At 35.2% G+C, this 15,348-nt stretch overlaps 1 protein-coding gene across 2 annotated transcripts; it reads left to right on the plus strand.

The window, feature by feature from the left end:
* The first annotated feature begins 1,059 nt into the window (after positions 1–1,059).
* On the plus strand, positions 1,060–12,374 carry LOC110466719. 2 transcript variants are annotated; one of them, XM_021523428.1, is made up of 11 exons: positions 1,060–1,288; positions 3,456–3,633; positions 4,041–4,144; positions 6,375–6,500; positions 7,017–7,202; positions 8,023–8,138; positions 8,522–8,654; positions 9,347–9,476; positions 10,099–10,166; positions 11,179–11,213; positions 11,469–12,374. In XM_021523428.1, exons 1-10 carry the CDS (start codon positions 1,237–1,239, stop codon positions 11,193–11,195), a joined length of 1,110 nt encoding a protein of 369 aa, XP_021379103.1. In that variant the 5' UTR covers positions 1,060–1,236; the 3' UTR covers positions 11,196–11,213; positions 11,469–12,374. The 2 variants fall into 2 exon arrangements, with proteins under 2 accessions (XP_021379103.1, XP_021379105.1); XM_021523430.1 differs by lacking the exon at positions 10,099–10,166.
* The last annotated feature ends 2,974 nt before the right edge of the window (positions 12,375–15,348 follow it).

Raw genomic sequence — 15,348 nt, forward strand, 5'->3', positions numbered from 1 at the left:
ATGGGTACTAAACGTGGGCTAATCCTAATGTCGTCTTTAAATGCTCGCTGTATAACTGATCTGACTTCACACAGTTGCACCTTCAGGGCGTGTAATATACTAGCTTGACCCTTGTCCGTGGACTGGGGATTAAGACATTAATCCGCGTAGTCTGCTAATCTCGTCTGATAGGGAACATAGCGTACTAGATTTATAGAGTAATTCTACCGTATTTGTTTTAAAGATAGCACTTTTGAAAAAAAACTTCAATTTATACTCACATCTGACTAAAATATTTTCAACTGACTTCATATACTTTACTGTTAGCATATGGTCTGGCAGATGAGTTTAATTATATAACAACATCAAATATTGATCCGATATGTAACCCGTAACTCGATCATCTAATTCATCGTGACGTCACAAAAAACAATAATGACAAAAATGATGTTTAAATGAAAATTACGCCAATGGTTGGAAACACCAGCTGTGTTTAAAAAACACATGTTCTCGTAAAGTGAACTAATGACAGCAATACAAAATTGAATATTGGTTTATTTTTATTTTTTATTTTTTTACACTGTTTGCTAAATATATTCTGTAAAAAAAACGTTTTTAATATTTACTTTGGACACTATAACTTCAGCTTTGTGTATTACTAAATTGGTCTCTAAATCACTATAGAAAATCAAGTTATCAAAAAATGAAGTTAAAATATTACTCAAGGATACTACATGTTAATATGAGTTTGGTATGGAATGTACTGACAGCTGTTTGCCAAGTAAATACTGCTGTACGACGGACTATATCCAGAATACACCGTACAGGTCTCCAACCCTTTTTAATTCCCTGATCTCCTCATCCGGATTATCCCGATTAGACGTCAATAGTCAGATATTCCAGGCGAAACTTATTCATTTCTCTGGTTTCAAATTGTTTATTTTACATACGTAGATAGAGAAAAATATTCAACAAATAGTTCTAAACCGTAAAATAATTAAGGAATCGCCTTACATTCCATTCGGAACTTCTCTTTTCCGCCATTTTGAATTTTAAGTCAAATTCCATTCATAAAAAATGGCGAATGTGTAATATTTAGACTTGAGACAAAGAAATATAAAAAAAATCGATTCATTGAAAATGGAGACCCCGAACTGTGATATAGGGACAGCGGTTTCATAATGAAGAATTGTCATCTGTGGATTTCATAGGATTTCTTTAGAATTTGTGTAAAACTACGCCATTTGAAATCTCAAAATGTACTTGATTACTTTCGCAACTGCTTTTATATCACTGTTTGGATACACAGGTAAGCATATCTTGTCTTTATTTGGAAGAAGTTTTCAGGACCAATTGAATTGTTTTCAGATTTGCTGTTTAAAATTATATCAATGATTACAACTCAAACAGTTAATTTAATGTTTCACTGCTGAAAATGAGTAACTAACGTGATCAACAGATTGGTTCGCTTTTCATGAATGATTTCCACTGTCTTCTCTGGGGGGTTAACATCTAAGTTTCTTGCATTTATTTGTTCATCGCTATTTATGGAATGACTGTTTTCTTCTTCTGTTTTGATAAACCTGACCCTGAAAATCGGCAAATAAGATTTTCAATGACACGTCTTGTGTCATTGATGTTATTCGGGAATGTCTAATCACATAAGACAGTGTTCGGATAAATGAAGAGCCTTTGTGTGTGTGTGTACATTTTGATATTAGAAACATACTTAAGCGACGATTTGTGTTAATCACTCGTGTATCTCTATCAATGTCCTTATACGACCGGCTTGGATACAACAGTAAACTCTTCAAAGTTGAACATCTTTTAACAGGATATTCTCCTTGTTTAGTATGTACCTTTGGACTGAGAGACGTATAGCTGAGTACACTATGTATACCGTAAGGAACCTGAAAGTAATTTCATAAATACAAAGTGCATCATATAAATGTAATATAGTAAACACGGTGTGCTATATAGATGTTATATATGTATATCACACATTGCACTATATAGGTGTTATATATATTTTACACTGTGTACTAAAAAGGTGTTATACTGTATAATAATTTGCTATAAATATGTTATATTTATTTTACACAGTGAGCTATATAACTGTTAAAAATGGTTTTGATAGTGCGCTACATAAATGCTATATATTTACATTATNCCCCCCCCCCCCCCCCCCCTTCGATGTGTGACACTATCAATTTATCGTTCCAGGTCCTTATCATAGCTTAAAGTATTATTATATCCACAATCTAATGATTGTGTATATCTGTAAATCCGTCTATATAGTTAAAGTTCAAAGAGAGATACAAACTTTAACATACTTATATATATATACCTTTCTATATGAGTAGGTTACATGTAGCTTGCACTGTTTAGAGTATATACGCTCTCTGACGTTACCACACCGTCCTACACAGGTACATCGTAGTGGTAAGAGGATGTCTAGCCTATATGTATCCGTAAATTCGCGCTGTGACGCTTTAAACTAATCGCGGTGTTAGAATTCGCGTTGTGACGCTATAAACTAATCGTGGTGTAAGAATATCCGCGTTGTGACGCGTTAAACTAATCGCGGTGTTAGAATTCGCGTTGTGACGCTATAAACTAATCGTGGTGTAAGAATATCCGCGTTGTGACGCGTTAAACTAATCGCGGTGTTAGAATTCGGGTTGTGACACTATAAACTAACCGCGGTGTTAGAATATCTGCGTTGTGACGCGTTAAACTAACCGCGGTGTTAGAATTTGCGTTGTGACGCTATAAACTAATCGCGGTGTTAAAATATCTGCGTTGTGACGCGTTAAACTAATCGCAGTGTTAGAATTTCCGCGCTGGCAATAGTTCTGAAATATATATAAACTATACATCTATAATGTATATAAGCCACAAACAATTATTCGCGAGTGGATATTTTTTAGTTAATTTACTTGACCTTAAAATCGCAAACATTCCAATACCGCGAAAATTTCCACTTTAACAGGATCTGCAGTAAAAAAGACTTTTTATAGCATTCTTAATTTTCTTAATATTATTATGACCTATATTACAAAGTAATTAATACTTTTGCAAAACCTATTGTTTTACATTCGTTGCAACAAAGAATGCTGTTCCCTTCCTGTAAGAAAGTCGACCATCATAGGATGGACTCAAACAATCCAGAATAAACTAATTCACGGATCTAATGTTTTGATATGATTAATATCATTTGATGATTTTTAATATTCTTTTGTAAAAGAAATAAAAATGGAAAAGAAGAAATACTCAATGATGATTACGTTTTCTCTAGAGCTGCTTTTTGTTTTATTTTTGTTTATGATTTTTAGGTTTGATTATATTTTGTTTATTTTAATTATTTATTTATTTATTGTCAAGTTGTCGAAGTTCTTAGTGTGTCTTTAAAACTTGGAATGGTCAGCTTAAAAATCAATGATTGTTACTTTACCGAATATTTCTGCCTCTTTCAGGTTCATCGTGTACGTTTCCTACCGAACTCACCGGGGATTGGATCAGCTCTCACAAGGGGGAGATAACCTTCTCGAATGAAAGTACTCATGTCTATAATTACCCCATGTACATGTCCGCTACAGTGAACGCCCTCAACTTTAGCTGTGACCAGCAATCAGGACGGAAGTATTTACTTAAGTATGTCTTGTATTTATATGTTTGATTTCCTGATGATAATCATCATGTATCATAAATACATGTGATGGCGTAACTATATCCCCCCCCCCCCCCCCCCTTCCAACTAATATAGGTTAGTTTAGTTTTATACATCGCCGTCATCCGTCATCATCTCAAATGGCAAATATACTTCTTTATTATGCGTTATGAATGTGACTATCCCGGTTCTCGCTCTGAAAACATGACATTTCTTTAATTTGACCTATATTTTAAATGCGGTGTCTTTGATCAAGCAGAAGACGCTTACGTGTCCGCACAACTTGATATTATTCTACTTGTACGTTTTAATGGCCTCTTTATACATCTTTTGTGAAGTTTAAACGATTTCGAGTGCAGTAACTTTGTGATGCTATATATTTTATTTACAGGTCAGTCGGTGCTGTGGAAGCGTTCAGCTCGTACATAGATGCCTACGTCTGCATAGAGCTTTACAGAGTGTCTGCTTACAAGTTCTACTACTACATAGGAACAGGTGAAGTTTTGTTTCGTTTCTTTTCGTTTGCTGAAGTTTTACCACCCATGACATAAGGACAGAGACAATAACACTTAATCGTATATGTCATCAATATTTAAGGATTGACCTTCATTTTGACGACGTATACGGTAGTATGAACGCAGTTGGCAACGGACATATTCTTTGGTGCGCGTTACGCAGAAACAAAGTCGAAGCGGGTTGTCACGACGGTAACTACGGTAGTCTTGGTTACCAGGACAATATAGTGCCAGTGAAACTACATCGATATATGAGTTAATTTAGAAAATACGCAGTGAACAACGCTATTTATTTTCCTTTCATGTTTTTTTTTTAAATTTCAAATAAAGCAATGTGTGAAGCCCTTCGAACTTTTCAATTCATTTACAACGGTCTTCATGTACGCGCATTGACACACTGCTTATGGAATGACGCGGTCAGAACGAAGCCGCCATTCTTGACGTTACCGCCAAAGAAATTTGAATGTGCATCCATGGAATCAGAAGTTTTCAGCATTCTTTTGTTGTATAATTAGACCTAACGGATCACGAATATGTTTTATGTATCTAGATGGTGAATGATCCAAGCATTGGTTGTCATTGGACTGCTTTCTTGCTGAAGCGTGAACGGCGCCATAGTTGAAACAAGTATCAATCCGCCGAGCCATTTTTCACTGCGTATACGCTAATTTATACACAGTCAGAGTTTACTAAGCTGAAAATATTACATCATGATATTACCCTTCATATTCACATTCACATACAAGAATACATGATCTGTCCAAGTCTTTACCTGTTAACTCGCTAATGTTAAAATATATTCATAAATTATTAATTTATTTTTATAGTTTCGACTACAGTTGAGATCTTCTTTAATAGTATTGTTTAGTTATGTAAATACAGAGACCTTACTGGTTCTCTGACAACTTGACAGATTTCCCGATTTAAAAAGTTAAGTAGTCATTAAGTGGAAATTTTTGTCAATTTTGCGTTACTTTTAACGATTTTATTGGCATACTATGAAATAATTTTTGGATCGGAAATCCAGTAGAGCTAACAGTGGCACCTTGGAAAACTAGTAGAGTGAAGCGCAAATGCACACTTTGAGAGTATCTATTTCGGGAATTATATCCTTAGGCAGCATTTACTATGACCAGGAATATGTTATGGAAAAATTTAACTTTCTTACGAAGAATGTATGATAGTGTAGTTGTTTTCCAAACTTTCTGACAACTTTTGTTTCATTTTTTGTTTTTAATAAGGTTTAATTAAATTTGATATATGTGAGATAAATAAACTGTACGAAGTGGTGCTACTCTCCGTTGTCAGTATTATGGGACTGGGTGGAATGCTGTGTTGTGTGCCTTCGGCATGGTATTTCAGTGAGGACGTTTTCTAAAGCTGGCATCAGATCCGCGCTATTGCAAGAATGCAAATACAAGAACCTATCACTTTCATCACACATGCATGCTTTATACACATGAAGGCAAGTCCTTAAATGCATGTAGGATGCTAAACCGAATAAAACCAAATAAAATCCCTTCGGGCCTAAATATATGTTGAGTTAGAGCGCTTTCATTACATGTGCCATTTTGCGTGTATATAGCTAAATTTGTCTCCAACCTTTAAGGCTAAAAGGAACTACTGCTACTTATCAATTACGGACTTTTTATGTTCATTCATGGTCGTATGAACCTGTCGAGGATGTATTTATCGAGACGATGCTTACTATTGTATTTATCATTAAAAAAGCTGTGAAAATTGTCAGGAGGGATGATTTCATTTGGTGGTCGGGTGGTGCAGTGGATAGCGCACTTGCCTTTCACCAAGGCGGCCGGGGTCCGATTCCCCGATCGGACGTGAAAAGGTTGGGGTCACCTGCCCGACCACGTGGGTTTTCTCCGGGTACTCCGGTTTCCTCCCACACTAAGTCCCCCACGCGCTAACATCCGTGCCAACAAGAGTGATTAATATAAGTTGAAATAACTTGTTTCATAATTGTTGTTAAATAAATAAAGTTTATATTTCATTTGGTTGAAAGAGATGCGGCGTAACAATGACGTGTCACAAAGTGAATATTCACCTGCTGTGTCTATATATACTGTGGAAACACGGACTCAATATCACAGATAACCGACATCACGTGATTACGATCCAACCAATGAGGATGTAGGTAACATTGGTGTCATCTAATATTGAATGTTAATGAGTGTCCTTTTGAAATTCTACAGCCGAGAGCAGTACGAACAGCGACTACGTATATGGAAGGGTGAACGGAACGGTCGTGGATATCACAGAAGCGTGCAACAGAGCGGAGCCGTATGAAGACAGCACTTTCGTTACACTTGTTAAATCAGGTAATGTTTCATATTGAAACATGTATTTCATTTGGTGTGTTTTTGGGGGGCAGTCTGTTGAATAAATTGAAAACGTTTTATGTCTTTGAGACTGTAGCGTATTTACCATGTTCAACTACATATTCATACAATAATTTCCTGATAATAACACAGATAGGATTTCTGTAGATCGTTCAAATATAAGTCAATAGTTCGTCTATCTTAATCAAATCCTTAGCAGAGAATAGACTTGAAGAGTCACGTGGCCATTTGCACGTCAACTTTATGTTTCATATACTGTAAATCTAAATTTTCAACCTAACCAGTTTTGGCCCTTTGAACGTTAAATTATATTTACCAATTTTGAATTCACCCACCTATACTAACTGGTAATTAGAAATGTAATACTTCATCCCATGTTGAATAATTGCAACCATTCAGCAACGAAATGGGCAAAATATAACTGTGCGTAAAATTCCCGTTTTACATTAACGTTGCTGCGGTACTGTTGTGACGTTGTAACTGATCACATTCCAGGCGCTGTCGATAGCGGGAAGGCTGATGCCACATGCCCGGATGATCTTTTGGCTAGTTACACGAACATTACTTACACAGATCATGCTGGGGCATCAGCTTGCTCCGGAAATTCTGAAAACGGATGCTCAAACAAGGTCCTGATGACTTATACTTATGAGAGTTGTACTTCTGGGAGCGTATTTTCAGGTAGGCAAAGAAGAAACATACCTATTATTATTTGAAACTGTTAGTCCTTGTTAATGATAAATTTAAAAATAAATGTATATATATATCAATTGACATTTATTTTGGAAAAAGGTTAGATAGAAGAAAAAATAAAAAAATATTTTAATATAATGATGCAACATATTAAATTAGCTGTAAGAACATCGATTCTCTATTATCATGTGATAATACCATGTACCAGTTAGGGCTAAACAGTGGATATCATATAAACAGCAAGTACAAGTGCCAAAAAAGTAAAAAAAACAAGCTGTTTCTTATAGCATCCTTCTCCCCGTTTCACTTTAATACGCTACAATGTATTGGATCGGGTCTGGCTACGTCGAACCACGGGTCTGATTCTGTTGACGTTTTCCTCCAGCTCATCAGTAGGACTCCCTCATTATCCTTGGCATTTGAAAAAAAGCACATATATATATATTAATAAAATGTACATCCTAGTAATCAGTGGAAGATAACCAGAACATGAACCCTGATATATTATAATTTTCTGTTCTCTTACAAGACAGCTCATAATACTGGAATAGAATGAAGAGATTGGTTATTTCAGGTTATGAAAATAATATGCAAAATAATAGAAAGGGTAATGGCAGTATAAAATGTTTGATTTCTGTAATGCATCCTTAGCAACAGATGCAAAAGGAAACGCCCGATTCTGTCAGCAACTCAAGTTAGTCGCTTCGTTCAATCAGGTCGTGGAATCCAATTGGCTAAGATTTTATCGCCAAATCTGTAGGGGTAGCGTCAAATGGAAGAATTGATAGATATACATTATGTGTTGCAGCTAACGGGTCGTTCCATTGCATCCACTCACTGACAAGTGGGTCGACAACATACCTGTCAGTGTGGAACGATGACGTCACAGTGGATGACTCATCCACTTATAGATTCACCTGTCTGGTAAATACTTAAATACTACAGGTTCTTATTTCAGGTAACTCGTTTTCGTATTCAATTGGCGTTAAAAGTTATCCTACGAAAAGGTAAAACCAAATGTTAGCCATTCATTTTGGACGAAACTTGCTTTGGAATTTCGCTAACCTATAAAAGCCATCACAGAAAAAAAAGTTTATAAAAGGCTTTGTAGCTTCGTCTAATAAAATGATTTCTGGTAATATATGTTTCCTTTTCAAGAGATGTAAACAAAATGCTTTGTAGCTCCGTCTTCAAAAGAATTTCTGGTGATATTTTTTTTATCAATAATGTTTTATCTAATGACAAGTAAACTCGTTTCCATGTGAATTTTCTGATGGATCATAAACAACAATAGTTTCATTTTAAAGGCTTTCAAAAAGGAAGGAACCACCATCTATGCAACAGAATATCCCCGGTTCTGTAAGGATACAACACAGAGCAGTACGACTGTAGCCTCTCCGGGAATAGTGGTGGTGTTTGAGTCAAGGTCCACCACATGTGGTGAGTATACCACACGAACATTGTCAATATCCGTTCCTGCTTTGTAATGAACCGTGATTTATTTCGGGTTGCCCGCGGGCTATATGATGTTTTACTTTGAAAGATCACTGTGCGGGCTTTCTATTAAAGCATGCGATGTGACAATGCTTTTTTGAGAAAACCCAGAGAACAATTGTTAGCTCACTGAACATGCAAGGATGTTGTTGGAACTTTTTGATCTTGTATATGTCATATATGGATTTAAGGGTCACAGTACCATTGCGAAACATTATAACTACGCATCTGAAACTATTTTTTCCGGCATGACTTTAATTTTGAAGAAAATATATTCTGAAAAGAAAACCATACCTTGCGTTCCGGGACTTTAATGAAAACAATAAGTATTAAATGTTTTGAGTGTAAAACGTCAGCGGGGTTAGACCGGGATTCGAACCTTTGACGCAGACACAGACTGCTAGCACTCTAACCGATTGAGCTACGTCACCAACAAAATTGTTCCGGCAAACTTTGCTGCAACTATATACAAAGTGAAGTAAGATGAGGTTATTGCATATATAAAAGTCACAGTGCAATGGATCAAGGATCCTCAAAGAATCAGAGAGAATTCCACTGACGTCACGAGTGGATTTTATGTTAATAAAAACCAATCACAATCGCGTACATGTGTTAAGATATGTCTTTTGTTTTTCTAGTATTGACAGAGACAGCCATATCAAGCGGATGGTGGATCGCTTTGATAGTCATTCTAGTACTGGTCGTGGTAGGGGGTGTTCTAGTTGGCGTTATCTTAATGAAGAAACACAAGAACAAAATCAACATGCTGTGAGTAAAATAATGATTATTAATTCGAATTCATACTTAAAACAAAATATTGCTAGATCTTGAAATGTCCTTTCTACAATGTAACCATGACCATAATGAATAATAACATTTCATACATATATATGAAACGACCAGTATTTGATTCCAACTTTTCCTTTTCCTATCGAAAATATATGCATTCATACTTACGACACAATCTCTTGTTGTAACCCATGATAAACGCCAATGTTAAGGTTCACATTGTTTCCTGCCTTTAAACCTTTTCATGTGTCTTTTTCATGCTGTAAAACTCTATAACCACCAACCCCATTAATTTGCTTTCACGGTAGGCAGGGGAGATAATCTGTTCACAGGCTCTGCGGAATCGCCGCTCGCTCTCAAGCAGAGTAAATCGCTGATCATAATAAATAAATTTCAGCATTTACAATGGGAAACTTTATATAACGTTGTTCTACAGTTATGTTATCTTCAATTGTTTCGATATTATTGTCATCATATTCCATTTAACGTAATACCGTCTATAGTTAGCGTCCGTCTAGACTGTGAAAGCAAATTAATGGTAATAATGAACTTTCTCACATCTCTTTAGTTATACCAAACTTTTTCTTTCCCATACCTCCAGTGCTAGCTATCAATTCACTTCCAACATGGAAATCAAAAGTCGAGAACAGGATACCTCCAAACCAGATGGTGAGACCCCGTACAATTACACTTAATTACTCAACGGGCACTTTATACCTTGTTATTCTGATTTTAGTTCTCTGTGATAATGCAAATGTGTGTTAAGACAAAATCCAAAGTGGGCTCGAAATGTTTTGCAAGAGATCGAGAGAAAGAAAGAGAGAAACACACTATTGTGTTAGCCCTACATTTTACTAAATAGCAATAGTTCTTACTTCCTCAGATAGAACCGTGTAGTAAACCGTTTCGTTTGTTTCGTTAGTCTCTGCCATCCTTGATATCCAAGGGTTATGCTCGCCTACGCTCTCTACAGCTTAGGTGAGCGTAACCCATGGATATCGATGATGATTCTCTGCTACATGTAAATAGGGTGATCGCTAAAGCAGAATCGACTGTGTGTTTCATAACGCTGTACTTTTTAGAAGTTCATTTTTTAATGATTCTGTTATCGAAGGAATCCGTGGGTTGTTAACTTTATATTAATTTTACCTACAACCACTATAGGTTCCTCACTCCCTATTCATGGGATAAACTTGCTAGCTGGTAAACCAAAGCAACTAGTGGTTAACACCCTGGATGTGTTTTAATTGGTTACATGTAATCATCTAATTATGACGTCAAGTAAAAATGCTTTGCAACGTCATCTTCCATTGTTATTTCATAGTTCATGACAATTGTTTCCCTGATCGGAAACATGAATAATGTTATATATATAATATTGGAACGATGTGGGAGAAAAGATCCCCAAACTCGTGATGATGGATTATCATGTGTATTTAACTCTCAATAGTAAATTTCAAATTGTAAAAGATACTCGGTAAACCTCGTGTCTTAACACTATTTGAAAACGAACTTACTGGAGGTAGATAAAAATAATAACCAACCATCACTCGTTTGGAACCTGTCTATAACTTAATGCATCTGAGTGGCAAAAACGTTTCGGGATTAATCTTTCACGTATTGTTATTATATATGTAACCATCTTGTGGTAATTATCATTAAATATCTCTGTTTATTTCAGTGAACTCGTCCGAATAAGCTAAAATACCTACCAAGGTAAGTATAATAAATAAAATCATTATTTACGAGGCATCTGTCGGACTACATATATATTTCTAATGAAACTGTTCATAATGCTTTGTAACCTAAAGATATTCATTTATAAAAAAAAAAAAAAGTTGTTTAAAATAACACGATTAACAGTAGGAAAACAATATCAAATAAAGGTAAACAAGTAGTTTTTAGTATCTTGTTTAAAACAAGGTTAACAAAGAAATAGTTTGCTATTAATAACTTTTGTTTAACATATAGGTCGGAAAATGACCATCAGTCTCATCTACAGCAAAATGGCTCACTTGCAGATAAGATGGAGAGGAAGGGACAGAACCAGAGGAATTTTGTTGTTTTAACATCAAATAGTATTTCCTAATTAATTTGCTTGACATTCTGATTGATCGATGTAATATTCAAATTTGCATTTTTAATACCGGATATTATATATATATTATTGAATGAAATTTGAATATTGTTTAAGCGATGTAGTTATGGATGACAAACTGAAAACAAGCTTTTTCACAATGGAATGATACGTGGCATTATACCGGAGCAAAGTATCTGCCATATTGAGTCTGTGAAGTGTTTCGAGGAGAGATCAAAGAAGTACATGAGATGATGTACTTCACATTAAATATATATCCCCCATAAAGCTTATGGTATCATTGATATGATAGAAAAATCCTTGTTTACTTTATATGATGTATATAAACCATTTTTAATTCTAATGCATCTTGTTAAGTCATTTTATCACACGAAGTAGCATATACTCTTACTAAACTTCTTCAGCTTTGAATATCGTTTTGACTGTATCGTATTTACACTTATTTTCATTCATATCTGATGCAAAATTTATCAATTCCAGCCCATCAACTATTATTGTTATGTATGCTAGTTATTTCAAACTCTTAAATAATCGCTGATGCGATGACATTTTACCTTAAACATATTCATATCTGGATTGTGTTGAGAAAGCTACTATACTCTTGAAGATTGTAATTTATAACCAATCATGTTAGATAATTCTCACAGATAGCCTCCTCGCCGCAGTTCGAAGACTACATTTAATTTTGTATTCTATTTTTTCTTCATTTAAAGTGTATGCTGAATTTGTACCGCTGTCTTTTGTTGTTTGATGAATTAATAAAACAAATCCTTTTTAAATTACATGTTAAATATTATGTTTGTCTTATTATTTTTTGTTTGTTTTTATACGTTGAATTACACAGCAATTTAAAACAAAACCTTCTTCAGATTGTCACGTTCTACTGTAAACAATTTGATACACGACTTGTAATGAAATTTCAATGTTCGTTGTATCACTATTTTCGGGGAATATGCGTTTGTATAGCTATACATTATGTATCTAGTGGTTTCCAAAATAGAAACATTAATTAAAGCTGAACATTATTTTCGAAAGTGATAATGATCTTCCTCGGATTAATTTTCATGATTTTACATGAGTCACAGAAAACGTTCACTATTGCGTATCGCCTCGTCTTGCCTTCAATATCATTTATGTAGTCTTTCCTTTTTTATATATTCTTAGGTTCTATACCAAGTTCACAAAATTCCATCGTGTTAAGTTCAACGAAGTCTGCCTGTCCGCTAGCCTATCAAAAGTCAAACATAGTAGACATTGCCTGAACCATATAGCAATGTGGTCCATTTAGGAATTATCGGTGGTACAAATGTCCTTAAAAGGAAACAAACAAAATATGTAATAAGTATCTAAGATGTTCCAAAACATTTGAAGTAATACAGAAAAGGAAGTACGTGGCTATAAAACACTTATAACATTTCAGGTTTTGGATAAAACAAATGATATACATTTGAGAAATACATTTCGAGTAAAACGAATGTCAAGCTACAAAACAAAGTTAGGACAAACCTCCGGGATTAATTTTCCACAAGCACAGTCAATCACAGAATGGCGTAAACATCACTATATATACAAAGAAAGGAAGTGCAATTTAAAATGTTATAAAATGGTGGACGAGTATGCGTCTCTGCTATGCTGTGATGTTGGTGGTTTGAAAAAGGTATGTGAGCTTCCCTGGTGATTCGCAGAATCTTTCATTGTCTAATGACTAGGATAGTAACTATCAGTGCATACAAATGTAACATCATTACATTTTGATTAAGTCGTCTACAATCATTAATATCAATATCGTCAGTTGATAATTTACACTGTAGCTTCAAAATAAACCACATGTGCCCCTTTCGTGCTCGAATTTATTCTATCCTATTCACATGTAACTCAGTATGGGTCTTATAAGAAATCAACAAGAGTTTTCACTTTCACGTTCCTGATAATTGAAGGAGACGACATCAAGGCGAATAGGTTGGTTTGGTTTGGTTTGGAATGGTTTAGTATTGTTAAACGTCCTATCAACAGCTATGGTCATGTAAGGACGGCCTCCCCTGTGTGAAAGATGCATGCGCGTAGTGTATGCGTGTTTGTTTTGGGAGGCTACGATATTTTCGTGTTTGTCTCCTTGTTATAGCAGGGAACTGATGCCGATTTTATAGTGCTACCTCACTGAAACATACTGCCGCATACACCCATCAGGACACCCCACCCGGTCACATTATACTGACAAAGGGCGAACCAGTTGTCCTACTCCTAAATTGCTGAGTGTTAAGCAGGAGTGGGAAACTACCATTTGTACAGACTCTGGTATGACATTATGAAGGAGAAAGTTGTTTAGAAAGAATAGAAAAGAAAAGAGCCCAAATTTAGTCCCCTCTTACGATCATGCAATGGGGGCAGCAGGTACAATTCTTACGCCCTATACCTGCAGGGACATCAAGGCGAATAGGTCTTGGTTCCGTTACTTACTACTTTTCCATGTTTTTATTTATTTGCAATTATTATTTGGGAAAGCCTGCTTAAATATTTTCACGATCATCGGTTAGTAATGATTATATGGTCATTGTCCTTGGACTACGGAGGTGAATCTCTTTTCCTTAATGTTGAAGTATGGATCGAGCTTTTAAAAACTGGAATGATATTGCAAACTATACGTTCATCAGTCATAATATACTTATAATATGTCTATTGAAAAAACACTTTATAAAGGTAGGAAGCAAAACAAAATATTTGAAAATGTGTGTTCGAAAGTCATAATGTTTTCTCACGTATTGTTTTGAGCTTAATTACATGTACATTTAATTATATATATTACAAGATCTTACTCAATCACACCTAATTGGCTATTTACACAATGTATTTTTCATAAACATGATATTTGTAGTGAACAATACACGACTTATTGCAAATGCTTTCTACGTATTGCAAACTCCGTATGCGAATCCACACTTCGTCTTACGTCTGCCGAGGTTTTCTGTATAAACGTCCAATTTTCTCAGTGATTCATCATGTTGATCGGGCGATTATTCAAATAGAATTTTGATGGATATCTATTTATTTTATTTACGATAGTCATATCTCAATATATACGATAAACAATATTGATCCCGTTAACAATAATATTACTACCCGATATGTAGAATGGATTAGGTAATTTCAGGCCTACAAAATACTCTGTATCATGTTAAATTATCATTATGATGAGCTCAAGTTGTATGTTATAATTGTTTATCGCTTAGGGTCATATAGATCCATCATTGTGGTCTATGGATGTCAGTAAGTCAGTAGGCATACTTTAAAAGTACTTGTAAAAGTCTTGTAAAGGACTTGCGCATGGACAGACTTGGTAACACAAGTCAAGTACGCACCTTAGTTTGTTTGATTTGGAAACTTTCTTAACACGAAATATTTCGTTTAGTTACAGAATATTTTAAAATGTCAATCCAACATATTAAACAATTAACACGAACGTAAAATAGTTCCACAAACGCAGCACGCTGAACACAATCATACGTCAAACGTGACACAATTGCAATACAACGCCAAAACACAGCTAATTAGTTTATTGGTGTTACCAAGTCTGTCTGTCCGTACGTTCGTCACAAATATCATGGGTGTTGCTAGTCATCTACATCACCGGACAGATTGCTTCGAGGTTCGTTACAGCAAACCCACTTCAAATCATGCACATTTGATACGCTTAAGGACGTTCACTGTTTGTAGCTCGACGGAAACTAAGGGCGATAATCCAGGACAATTCAAGTC

Source organism: Mizuhopecten yessoensis, unplaced genomic scaffold, assembly GCF_002113885.1.
Source record: "Mizuhopecten yessoensis strain PY_sf001 unplaced genomic scaffold, ASM211388v2 scaffold11143, whole genome shotgun sequence".
In the NCBI taxonomy this organism is placed as follows: Eukaryota; Metazoa; Mollusca; class Bivalvia; order Pectinida; family Pectinidae; genus Mizuhopecten; species Mizuhopecten yessoensis.